At 40.6% G+C, this 12,917-nt stretch overlaps 1 protein-coding gene across 5 annotated transcripts in view; it reads left to right on the top strand.

Annotated features, from left to right (window-relative positions):
* ERR (estrogen-related receptor) overlaps positions 1-12,402 on the top strand; it is a 29,777-nt gene extending 17,375 nt beyond the window's left edge. For 3 of the 5 annotated variants that reach the window (XM_043417520.1, XM_043417519.1, XM_043417516.1), the window contains exons 2-9: positions 4,977-5,126; positions 5,474-5,587; positions 6,071-6,200; positions 6,612-6,818; positions 7,070-7,105; positions 7,303-7,443; positions 7,763-7,965; positions 8,201-12,402. In XM_043417520.1, the coding sequence (XP_043273455.1) occupies positions 4,983-5,126; positions 5,474-5,587; positions 6,071-6,200; positions 6,612-6,818; positions 7,070-7,105; positions 7,303-7,443; positions 7,763-7,965; positions 8,201-8,539 (1,314 nt within the window). In that variant the 5' untranslated portion in view covers positions 4,977-4,982 and the 3' untranslated portion in view covers positions 8,540-12,402. The remainder of the gene's footprint in view (positions 1-4,976; positions 5,127-5,473; positions 5,588-6,070; positions 6,201-6,611; positions 6,819-7,069; positions 7,106-7,302; positions 7,444-7,762; positions 7,966-8,200) is intronic. The other 2 variants (XM_043417517.1, XM_043417518.1) reach the window with 2 other exon arrangements.
* The last annotated feature ends 515 nt before the right edge of the window (positions 12,403-12,917 follow it).

The following is a 12,917-nucleotide window of genomic DNA, read 5'->3' as shown; positions in this document are numbered from 1 at the left end:
CAGCGTAAAAAGCTCCTGCGTGAACACCGCACAACTCCCGGGCCGGTGAGCGAGGTGAGTTCTTCTTCACGACGGTCAAGGTCTCCCCGGACTCGTAGAAATTGGGTCGAGGCTCTCTCTCTTCCTCCCTCCTTCCCTCTTCTTTCTCTCTCTTCCTCGCTCTCGTACAGCCGTTAACACAACACTCGAGCGGAGGCCTTCGTCGCGAGTCCAGGCTCTTCATCCTCCTGATATCGATTCGGCCCCCTGCGAACTCTTTACCTCCTATTATCTATAGAAGCGTCTATACTTTTACAGCCCCGCATCCATTCGATCTCATCCTCTCAGCCTCCAGCGCGAGCCGTCTCTCTCCTGCTACGAGGCTGAAGTTTGCAGCGTTGTAGTCCAACGGAATGACCTCAAAAAACTCTCCAACAATTCCAGTAATTCTCCAATTTTCTTTTCTCCCGAATTCGCAATTCGGTAGTTTGTCAAATACAAATGTTTTTTTCGTTCATTGAGTTCCGACTCCGACGTTGCAAACTCGAGCCTCGTTCTCCCGGTCTGTACTCGTCTTGCTCAAATTCCCGCCGCACTCGGGCCAATGTCACGCCAACAAGGAGGTACGCGCTGGCCAGGCGGTTCTTCCGTTCGGTTGAAACGTCACGATTTCCTCGACATTATTCGTTACTTAATTCAGGCGAATTCTACCTTTTATCGGGCGCGTGTTTTTCATTTCTTTTGGAATTTCAATCTTGTTGATTCGAGAAAAAGTCGAGGCGTTGACCACCTTGGAGGACGACTGTGTGCGGGATGATACCGAAGAAATCATGACGCTGAACTTTGCAACGTTCGAGTCCAACGAAATGATGTGTAAAAGAACTCACGAATAATTTCAGTAAATCTCCAATTTTGTTCCCTGCCGAATTTGCAATTCGTAGTTTTTCAAGCTGCGCCAGTGATACGTGAAGTAAGTAAATTGGTGAATTACAAATATTTTTTTCTTCGCTCATGTCGTTCGACTCCAACGTTGGAAACTTCAGCGTCGTAAGAAATCGTGAAATCGCTGGAGTTTCTTCGTTTTATTGACTCAATCGAGTCGAGTCGAAACTACGATTCAAATCTCTCGTTTCTTCCGACTGGGGGACACGGAAATATTGATCGAGAGCAAAAAATGTTATTTTCGTGTTTTTTATTTTCGGGAATCCAACACTTGGTCGTTGCATTTCGTAATAGACGCTCGATTGCTGAGAATTTCAAAAATAAACTCGATGCGTCGCGTCGACTCGAGATTCTTTCGGTTTTTCGACGCCGGTACGCGTCTCCACTTTTCTTTTACTCGCGCTCCTGACACCTCGATTTTCGAGATAAATGTCCGGGAAACTTTGAACGTGGAGAAACGTTTGGCTCTCGGGGTTTTCAGAAGAAAAAATGACGCGGAGCAAACCTGACGTTGATCGTTTCCAAAGAATTACGTGCGACGCTGGGTTTAGAAATCCAATTAGCGAATCGGATAGAACATTTTTTTAATGATTTATTTTCAGTACTTTGATCCTTCAAATCGTGGATACCAAAATTCCTCGTGGCTCGTGGTCGAAGTTCAAATTCATTTTTTCTACACTTCGAATGACTTTTTTTTTCGTAATCTCGTGAAAATTGGCAAACTATTGATTCAAACTATTCCGGAATCGGTAAATAGTTTTATAAATGTTGCCTCAAGAATTTGATCGCGCTCGGGACCTGACGAAGACAGCGCGCACTCCAGCTTCATCTTCATTTCTGCTGCATCGAGGAATTCGTCCTTTACAAAGCGTCTAATCGAGATGAATCCTTCGTACTGCACGCGAGGCTGGACGAGAGATCGGGGCCGTTTGGTTTTTTCACAAAAGAGATTGAACCGATAAGGTGAATCAGTGACTACACGGAGGGAATTGAACAGTAAAAATCATGACGCTGAAGTTTCTAACGTTGGAGTCCAACGAAATGATCGAAAAAAACTCTCCGATAATTCCAGTAATTCTCCTATTTTGTTCCCTGCCAAATTTGCGATTCGTAGTTTTTCAAGCTGCACCAACGATTCGTGAAATAAATAATTGGTGAATTAAAAACGTTTTTTTCGTTCATTTCGTTGGACTCCAACGTTGGAAACTTCAGCGTCGTTAAAAATCGCCGTTATGCAGCAACGACGAGTGGGCGTTGGGACGTTGGGAAATTCGAATAGTTAAAAAAGGAGTTTTTTTTTTAACGAAGGAGAGAATTTTTAGCGCACAATGTAAGAAAATGGATTGGATTTTCATGGAAATTTTGAGTTGGCGGTGTGAAAATATCCAAACATTCAAGGTTGTGGCGGTTCTTTACTGGCGCAACGGTAATTTCGCTTTTTAATTTAGTGTCCCGTGTACAGAATAATTATTAAAGTGCGCGGAAAGTGGTGAGCGTTTGTGCCTAGAGCGGTAGGAAATCGACATGGAAAGCATCGCGGCGTCGAAAGGGAGCGGTGTGTGGTCGGAGCGTTGTGCGTCGAGCCGGCGTCACACAGCGTGTATTTCAAGGTTAACACTGTGGCGTGGCCCCACTCGTAGTCGGCGATTTCCGCCGAGACTCGGCGTCTAAAATTGCGATGGCGCGTCGTTGTCATCGTCGTTCCCGTCGGCCTCGTTGCTCCTCTTTTGCTCGTGTCGACGCTCGAGTGATCGCCGCCTTCTCGGCTCTTAGGAAAGACAAGTTCAAGTCCAACGAAAACGAAGGAACGAAGCTGCTCCTCCCTCCGCCGTTTTTCCAATCTTTTACCCGTTCTGAGAGATCGTTCGATGAAGACGCTGATTTTTCATGACTTTTTTTTGCAGATCCCCGGATAGACGAAAAGAAACGTTGATTTTCGTTGTAAATACGAAATTTAGTTGAAAAGTGTGAAAAAGTTGTTGACAAATGGTCCATCGATCGGTCACACAAAGTCTCCTGTAAATTCGCTGGCTTTCGAGCTCCCTGACGGAGCAGTGAAAGCAAAAAAGCAAAGTGTTTATGCTCCGCGCGTCGAAATAATGAAGCAATGTTTATTCACGCATTGCGGAAATAGAAAAAGGGAAAGGCGACCAGGTCCGAACGCGCTGCATATCGTCGAGCGCAAATCGTTCGGGCACGTCCAGATAAAAAGTGTTCCGTATGCAGAACGGAGCTATTTTCAATGGGTGATCTTACAGCGCGACTAAATATGCACAACTGCATGAGTGATTTCGCCCCAGGGGTCCTCCTGCGAGAGCGACAGAGCAAATTTAGCCTCGGCTCAGGCTCGCGCGGTGCGCGACTCAGGATGTCAGAATCTGCTTTATTAGGTGGCCGGTACATTTGCAAACAACGGACCCCCAGCGAAGCCTCCGTTTTGCCGTTTCAGCGTTTCCCGTTTCGACTCAAAATCGGCCTCAACGATGCTGCGGAGATCGCAGAAAGCGAGTTTTTTCAGGATCGCAATTTTCGTACGGTTCCAACAGCGAAGACTCGAGCCGATAATCGTACTTGAGTGTGGGCACTAAAAAATCGGGGGACTGATAAATGAATAAACTTGTTGCAATCGACATCGAGGCGCGTTCGTTAAACGAGAGTTTTTCGTGCCTTCCGTATGTGAGAAGTAACGAGAATTTTTCATACCGAATGATAGCGCGGGGAATTCGAGTAATAAACTCGGTTTATTATTAAACGAGTTGCGAGCATTCTTTCCCTGCTGGCTCGAGGCGTACGGGAAGCAAAAAGAGAGAAGCGCGCACCTTGCGGCCGTACAATTCAATCCTTCCCGCATGAAGCCGCTTCTGCAAACAAGAGCGTCTTTCATTGTTGGCTTCCGTGGGGGGAAGAAGCTCCGCGAAGGAGATAATTCAACGAGGAAGCGATGCGGAGTGCGTTCTCTCGTGTGGGAAGTAATATTTTTCAAAAAATGAGGCTCCCTCGACTGGCTCGCGCGCGCCGCATAATGGGTTCAAGTTACGAACGGCGCGTTGGTTGGGTCGTGGAGCAATACGGCGTACGCGTGCCACCGCGAACAGTAATATTTGTGTATTTTTAATGGCCATTATTGATTAAATTCGTTAAAAAAGAGAGTGAAAGATGCGTCGCGGAAATACAAATGAGAAAGCTTATTTCCGTGTCCGGACTTTCACGATTTTGTTTTTCCCAATTTTCTTATCGCGCGTGCTCCATTCGTAGGTGATTCCGAAGAGCGATTTCCTCGAAGATAAAACTTCGTGAACGTACGTAGCCGCGGAGTTGCGACTGTTGCAACAACGCGGTAGAAAAGAGTGCGGGCGGCGAAAGGAACGAGGCAGCGACGATTTGGAGTATCGCCGACGACTTTGTCTGCTTCCCCGCTCGCTCGCGCGCGGATAAGTCAGGTTCAAGGCCAACGAGATAACTTTCCTCGTTCCTTCATTCGTTACTTGTATATGCCCGCGTGTGCTGCGCTACCGTCTGGCCAACGGTTGCGAGTCACTCTCCGCGCTAATTCCATTATAAGGCGAGAGAGACCACCGCGCGACGAGTATACGCTGTTGGAAGAAATCTGCCTATCGCGGTATGCGCAACCGCGCGAGAGAGCGGGCAAAAGTTGAAAAGTTCGGGGCCCGAGAAAAGCACAAAATATCAGAGACCCGAACGCGTCAACTGTTCCGACAGCGCGCGTAGCTTACAAATTATTTTGTAAACTTGGCTGAAAAACCAGACACCGAATTCTTTGCAGCTGGATTCTAAAAATGTTCTCTTCTGACCGCCGAACTTGAAATATATTCTTGAAATAAGGAACGAGGTGAATGAAGAAAAAATTTAAAAAATTAAAAAATTAAAAAAAAAAAACAAAGAAACAAAAATGGGAATGCAAACTGCAATCGATCGCCTGAAAGTATTCGAGTATACGGCTTTTCGGAAACCTCGAACCACGCGCATTTTTCTTTTGTACATTCTTAAAATGAATTTTTCTCAACTCCGTTTTCGGGGGTTTTTTCTGCTTTCAGGTCTGCATGATGTCCGGTAACGCCGTCGAGACCATTATAGGAAATAATAGAACTATGCCAAGTATCAAACAGGAACTCGATAATCCGACTACGCCGACGCAAAATTATCACCAAGTTTGCTCGCCCAGCACCACGATTCAGCATCAAGAGGTAATTTCTATTTGCAACTTTTGTTGAAAATATTTGTAAAATTCTCATTTGTAAATTTGTATTAAAAAATTGTGAAATGTAAAAAAAAACAACGTTCAATTTGGATTTTTTAACGTTCATTTTTTCGATACGTGATATCGAAATTTTATATCAGTCGAAGCTGCAAGATTGAAGGTCCAAGTATCGCAGTATCGTGGCTCAGAGGCGTCACGATTTGCAATGCTGATGCATCGAATTGACGAATGATCGAACACCAGTTCGATCAATTGGTTCACTGAAATTTTTCAACCAAATATATTATTATCGTGATTTATAAATAAAAGCATTGATTTGACCATTTGTTGAAGGCTATCTGTGGAAAAATGGACATGCAAGATTATGGAGGAGGCGGTGAAACGAGCCCAGGGAGCCCAGAAATGCAGCACTGCTCGTCGACGACGCAGCCCCTCGGGACTCCTGAGGTACATTTTTTTCTACCCAAGAAATTCACGTGTTCAACCGAAGATCAAAGTTTTTTTTAACACTCGGCAAAATTGATTCTTCATTTCTGTTAAAGACGTCAATATTTTTGTGTACAAAAAAAAACATCTCACGCTCTGGATGATCAATCAAATTGTACCTACTTTCGAACATCGAGTTACGTATCCCCCATTCAATATCGACAAGCCAGTCGTTCGCAGAGCCCGATCGACGCACTGAAATATTTAGCTCCCACTAACTCGTGTTAACAGCCAACTGTTGGCCAGTGGACTTGGCCACGAGGTCGCAAAACTTTGAGCTTCTATATACACGTTTAATTATCCTACGGTTTATTTATAACCCTCTTTTGTATCACACGTGAATACGATTCCCACTCACACGTTATACCACCCCGAAATAACAACTCGTTTTTCTCCTATAAAGAAAATCATGTCATTTTTTATTTTTTTTTTCCTCAAATTCAGGGTGGCTTGAAGGAAGAAGACATGATGCCGAGACGACTTTGCCTCGTTTGCGGTGACGTAGCCAGTGGATTCCATTACGGTGTCGCGTCGTGCGAGGCCTGCAAAGCATTTTTCAAAAGAACGATACAAGGTTCGTTGTTATTTTTGAGCTCGGAATTTCCATCTGCCCAAAATTTCCAACAAAAGATGCTAAAAAGATGATAGCAAAGCTCGACGAAACTTTAGACAAAAAATAAATTAAAAAAAAAAAAAAACCAATGAATTCGATAAATTAATTGAAAAACAATGTAATTGTTGGCGCGTTAATAGATCGAATATTTATAATGATTGGAAAACTCGAAGGTAATTGAATTTCTTCAGTTGTTCGTTAAAATTCCGTAATTATCGACAAGCACATTCGAAATGTATGAGTAAAATGTAACTTCGAGTCATTTACATTCCGTCGGTTGTGATATGGCATTTTGTTCGGCTCTCGGTGCTGCTTTGACGATCAGGTGACAAAGCACGAACTTAATGGTTAAATAGCAATGAATTTTTACAGGTAATATAGAGTACACGTGTCCGGCAAACGGAGAATGCGAAATCAATAAACGAAGAAGAAAAGCGTGTCAGGCATGCCGATTTCAAAAGTGCTTGAGGCAAGGAATGCTCAAGGAAGGGGTCAGGCTCGATCGAGTACGTGGTGGAAGACAAAAGTACAGAAGAGCGACTGATCCGTATCTTCCCGTAAAGACGGTCACCCTGGAAGGTAATATTTTTTGACAGACTTACTATTTGGGCTTACGGTCTGGGTAAAATACCAAAAAAAGTGAATGCTTCCATATTGGTCGACTTTATATTTGTTATTGTGATTATGAATAATAAAACGTACATTCGACGACAAGTGCCTTCTGACAAATTAGCAACACGCAAATGCATGCTCTATCCTCAAAAATAAAATCATATGTTTGACGAGAGTAAATCATTTTGTTTGTTTGTTTGGTGATTTAATGTCTTAAGCCAACGTAGGCATGCCAGGATTTGGAGAGACAACAAGTAAGTAGTTTCATATGAATTTAAGTTCAAAGTGGAGAAATTTTTTGTTTTATTTCTGTGAAAAATTTCACAATATTTAGTTTTTGCATCGTATGCATGCTTCAAAAGCAATGGAAGTTGTTTCTCTTGATAAGTTGAAATCTTTATACTCTTATAACTTTAGTCAATTCTCTGAAAATTTTGACGTTTGATTGTAGACAACAAAATGATCGAAGCGCTCATCGTATGCGAACCGGATGTACTTCAAGTATTCAATCTCTCACAGACAATGGACACAGATCAACGGGTTTTGGGCCAGCTGTCGGATCTTTACGATCGTGAACTCGTTGGCGTCATTGGTAAATCACAAATACAATTTTGAAGCTACTGAATTAATGAAAATTGAAGGATTACAAAGAAATTTTTGGGGACGATTGTAAAGTGGAATTCGATCGAAGGAAAATATAGTTCTGTATTCGTTACAAAATTTCAAAAAGCAACTGAAAAAAATCATATTCAATCATCAAGTTAACTTCAACAACAGTTTCCACGTTGCGCTTAGTCACGATTTTTTTATCATGAATTTTAACTTAAAAATCTCACCATCAATTGTGTGGTTTGTGTTGTTATACTTTTGTTCGAAGCCTAATTTCGCATTTTTTGTTTCGTTAATGACAGGATGGGCAAAGCAGATACCTGGATTCAGTAGCTTAGCACTGAACGATCAGATGCGCCTTCTGCAGAGCTCATGGGCCGAAATCCTCACCTTTAGTCTTGCTTGGAGAAGTATGCCTAACAACGGTCGTCTCAGGTTTGCCCAGGATTTATCAATCGACGAAAGACTTGCTCGTGAGTGCCACTGCTCGGAACTTTACTCCCATGTAAGTTGATTAATTATTTCTTTCGGAGTAGAAAAAATATTCCGCAATTACGATGGACTCGTGCTTGAGTCTTACCGAAATCATTCAATTAAGTGTCGCAGAGGATCAAATAATTTTAGAAATTGCCAACATTTTTTGTCTTTGCCACACAAGAAAGTTTTCTAGAATGTTACGATATTGAGAGTTAAATAAAATTAACGATGAAAAACCTTTTTGTTTTGTTTCCGAAACGCAGTGTATTCAAATAGTGGAGAGGCTTCAGCGATTGGGTTTAGCCAGAGAGGAGTACTTCATTCTAAAGGCATTGATATTGACGAACAGTGACGTAAGATTGGACGAGCCCCAAGCGCTATATCGTTTCAGAGATTCAATATTGAACTCGTTATCAGACTGCGTGGCAGCTGTGAGGCCGGGCCAGGCGCTTAAAGCGACGCAAAATATGTTCCTAGTGTTACCGAGTCTGAGGCAAGCTGATGGTATTGTGAGAAAATTTTGGTCCAGCGTTTATAGGACCGGAAAAGTGCCGATGAACAAACTTTTCGTGGAGATGCTAGAAGCAGCCTGTTATCGATGATTGAGCGGAGACGAAGGCGATTCCGAGAATATTCGATCGACATTGTGCCATGGCGACTCGGCACTGTACGATCGAATTTCATGAAATCGGCCCTGCAACCGTCTACAAATAGGCGACGGGTATCGCCGAATGAGAAGAAAAATAAAAATAACAAACAAGTTAAAATAAGAAAATCCTAATAAGTACAGACTTTGACGACATGATAGTGAGATGAGAGAGAAACGCGAGTGTTTTTTTTTTTTTTTTTTTCGAAAAGGTTGCTCCGACTTTTCTGCGTTGCGCTTATAACGACGTAATTATGCAATGCAAAACTTTTATGACGTTTTCTCGTTCCAATTATTCTCGTCCTTTCTTTATTATTTCATTTTTATTTCTCAATAAATTATCTCACAAAAACATAAAAAGCTATGTATCTTTCGGAGAATTATGAACATTGCCTACCTCTTTTACAAATATATGAATAGCCGTTCACGAACAGTGCGTAATCATGCGATGAATTGTAATACGAAAAAACGCAATGTACCTCTTAATTATTAGTGCAATTCTGTGAAACGAAGGCTTGACGCTTCGTCATTTTTATTTTTATTTTACTGCTATTGATATTTTTTTATTAGTAAGCATAAACACGATTGTCATCGTTTTTTTCTGGTCTATAACGTTCGCCAGATTTAATGAAAGAAAAGGCAAAACAGGCATGAGGCGATTTACAGCGGGTCAGAAAAGCCGGAGCGATCAAAAAAAATATTGCTAAAGTTTGTATGTCCAATAATACCGGGAAATTTAGGAAAAATGTTCACAGTGACCAGCCTAAGCTGCGCCAATTCCACCTTTATTGTTTTCTTTCTATTGATGATTTTTCTTCTCGTCTCAGCCGCTATTTCTACACTAGACGATATTGGTGAGAAGAAAAGTACGTGAGAAAGTGGGGGAGTGAGAGCGAAAAACAAAATATGAAAGAGAAGGATGAAAAGGAGTAAGATAATGTTTACGGTTGTTATATGACCGCTCAGCATCTTTCACGCGTGCCACGAGGAATGTAGCAGAGTATATTCAGGGATCTTTATTATCTAGTTGTTATTATTATTATTATTATTATTATTATTGTTATAACTGCCGTGTGCGATTAGCGAGCGTAAATGTCATGCGCTCGGATTCGTGAGCGACGAAATACAAAACGAGCGAGAAACGAAAAAAACTAAAATTTATATTGTACAAGCGTCTTTTTAAGGAGTGATAAGAAGATCGGACAGCAAAGATCGTATGGATCTGATATTCTCGAAAGAATTTTTTTGCAATAAGCACAGTAGTGTGCTCGTCAATGGAGTCGACTAGATTCTAACGCGCTTTACGTTGCCCCCCTACGATTAATTGACTGTTTCCGGTACTCATTCATTTTTATCGTTCCTCACAGTTTTTTTTCGGTTACTACACTTTTTTAATTAGGCTATCCACAAATTTTGTTACTCATTCGTTAAACTGTTTGAACACTGAAGAATTTCTCACGATATAAAAAAAAAATGAAACTAGAGAATAATTTCTAAATTCGTGACGCAGGAGCGTTTATACCGGATTCTCAATCATGTTTAATCCCCGAAATTGACCGACAGGAAAGGCTTCACGGCGAAAGATAGTATGTAGCATAATAAGAGTTTTAACAATAATGAAATAACATTGGCTGTTGAGCCACGGCGAATTTTTTTTTTGCTCCGATGTTCAATTCTCATATTTTCTTTTAAATATATTCACGTTTTAACGGAACAGCCTCTAGTTTTCAAAACGACGAAACTTCCACGCGCAAAGTTTTCGTTCCAATTGTTCGTATTATTATTCTTCTTTTTTTGCTATACGACGAGGATACCGATTTTGCCTCATTCCTTTTCTTTTCTTTAGTTCTCCGAAGCCGAGACGCTTATCTATCGAACTGTGATATTCGCTCTACGTAGTGCATAGAGCAGCTGTTACCGTCATTAAACAAGCATTATTAGTTGATTCGTTCTCGAGCTAGCTTCGGTCACATTACGAATTCAAGTTACAAATATATTTATTTACAGATTATCCAAGTTGAATGGTCATTACTGTAAGCTCAAAGTTTATATTGGACATCAAGATCCATCATCATAATCAATGAAATTTATAAATACACCTTGTTGCGATTATTGTTGAATAAATTAATGAGCAAATCGCTCAAGGTGATCCATCATTTGCAAGAGTTGTGACGACTAAAAATTGGATACACTTTTTTAAGACCAATTTCTTTAGCATTAAATTTACCACGAAAAAGTCATCGACGACGATTTTTCATGATTAGTATTTTATTCTTGAGAGCACATGGAAAACCGAGCTTAAAGAAATCGATAAGTGGGATACCTTCGAACTGTTCTCAGCATTAAAGTACTGGCTACCGAAAAACGTCTCGAAATACTATCGTTTGAGTGAAGATTCGTATAAAAAAAAAATTTTTCATTAAAAAACCGGATCGATCTTTCCTGCAGAGTGTTGTACATAATTTGAGCGAACACTATCGACCATTCAATGAAAGATTCTGTATAGACAGCAGCTGTTTTGTGGTAGCATTATCGGAACCACGGGCGATTCGGTCTCGTCGTCGATATCCGTTTTTCTGTTGATGATGCATCAAAATGAAAAGCGAGAGAAGAATGTAACTGCGTTATATATCCTCGAAATAATGTTAAAGAGCAGATTCGTCGTGGCGGTAGAATCGTAGCTCAGGGTTTCAAACAAACAAACAAACAAACGATACAAACATAGATTCTTATGGAGAAAAAAAAAGCTAAAGAGATGTTTATTATAGAATAAAAAGAAAAGAAAGGAAAACAAAAACGAAAAGAATAAAATTGTATGTTGTATAACTGATACCTCGCGTTAAGAGGGTTCTATTAATCTATGTGTTACTGAGGCATAACAGTTAAAATTATTACGTTAATGAAATACTGCGCTTCTGGCTCTGGAGTAACGTTTCCGAATAAACCCCGAACATCCAATAAAAACCACAAATTATTCGATGCCTCGATCCGGCGTCGATAGAGTTTCTAACGATCGGGAATAAGTGATTTGCTTTTATTTATCCGAAAGACTTGACGAATTAAGCACCAATTTTTATTTTTCTTTCTCGACTTCTCAACACAACAATGAACGTGTTTTATCCAGGCCAGCAAAAACAACTCCGTGTAAATAATACATATTATACGTAATTCAGGAATGAGGACGAGATAAATATATATATTTTTTCTTTCTTTCTTCCGACATACCTGCGACGTCGATATTTTTATCTCACATGTAACCGCGCGTTTACAATACCGAGTTTAAGGCAACCAACATTTCCAAGTTATCCGCCTTTCAATGTTTTTGTTTATGTCGATTTGAGACTCGAAACTTGCGAATAACAGATTGCGAACGCACTCGTCACACGTTACCTCAACTCGATCATGTGAACGGTGGTCAAATGTGTGGTTTGAAGGAAGCCATTTCCATCGTGATTATAAATATGATGACCGTAGATACATCGTAATTACATTCTAATAGAAAACCTACATATAATTTTGATATATACAGACGAACACACACCCACATACATAAATACATAATATACATGCATACGAATATATATATATGTATATATTATATTATAAAAATCTGCAGAACAAAGTGGATACTAGCCCAGTAACACGAGAAACATCACTAACAAATGTACACTACGCGACGTGTAGAACGATATTAAGAAGCTTGCACGCTCCTTCGATATTTCGTATACGGGCCTACACGTACGTGCAAAAAACGTTGCAAGGCTGCAGCAATTTAATCGAGAAAAGAAACAATAAAGGAGCGTTGTATAAACAGTTTAAGAGGACGTGTGTTGGGTCTTTTTTATTTCATAAATTATGACGTACGAAGTTCACGTTTTTGGAGTGTAGCGGCATTTCTCTTCGGCGATTTAACGTGTAACGTTGTAACACTTCCGGTAGAGGAACAATGAATGGTGGGAATTTGGGAAATGATGCATTCGGAAACGTAGAAATTGTTCGTGATGCGTTTTCGTAATACAAACTTTAAAGTTACTTCGTTTGCAAATAAAATCAGGCAATACCTGATGGAGTAAGTGTCACGTCAGAGCTGTTGTAAATATCGATAAGAATTGAATACCCTTGTGGAGGATCCAGTTTCTTGAGACTCCTCAGGGTCGCGAAAAGCTTTTACAAATATAACGAATTTTCTTTCCACCCTTCTTTTCATTCGACTCTTTCTCTATACAAAATTTTCTGTCTGCTCGAAAATCTTGAATCTCTATTTGAATGATCATCGATTAAAAAATAACAAAATAAGGTTTCCGAACATTTGGGAAAACTGATAAACCCCGATT

Source organism: Venturia canescens, chromosome 4 (genome assembly GCF_019457755.1).
Source record: "Venturia canescens isolate UGA chromosome 4, ASM1945775v1, whole genome shotgun sequence".
In the NCBI taxonomy this organism is placed as follows: Eukaryota; Metazoa; Arthropoda; class Insecta; order Hymenoptera; family Ichneumonidae; genus Venturia; species Venturia canescens.
This window is presented reverse-complemented; position numbering and strand designations above follow the sequence as displayed.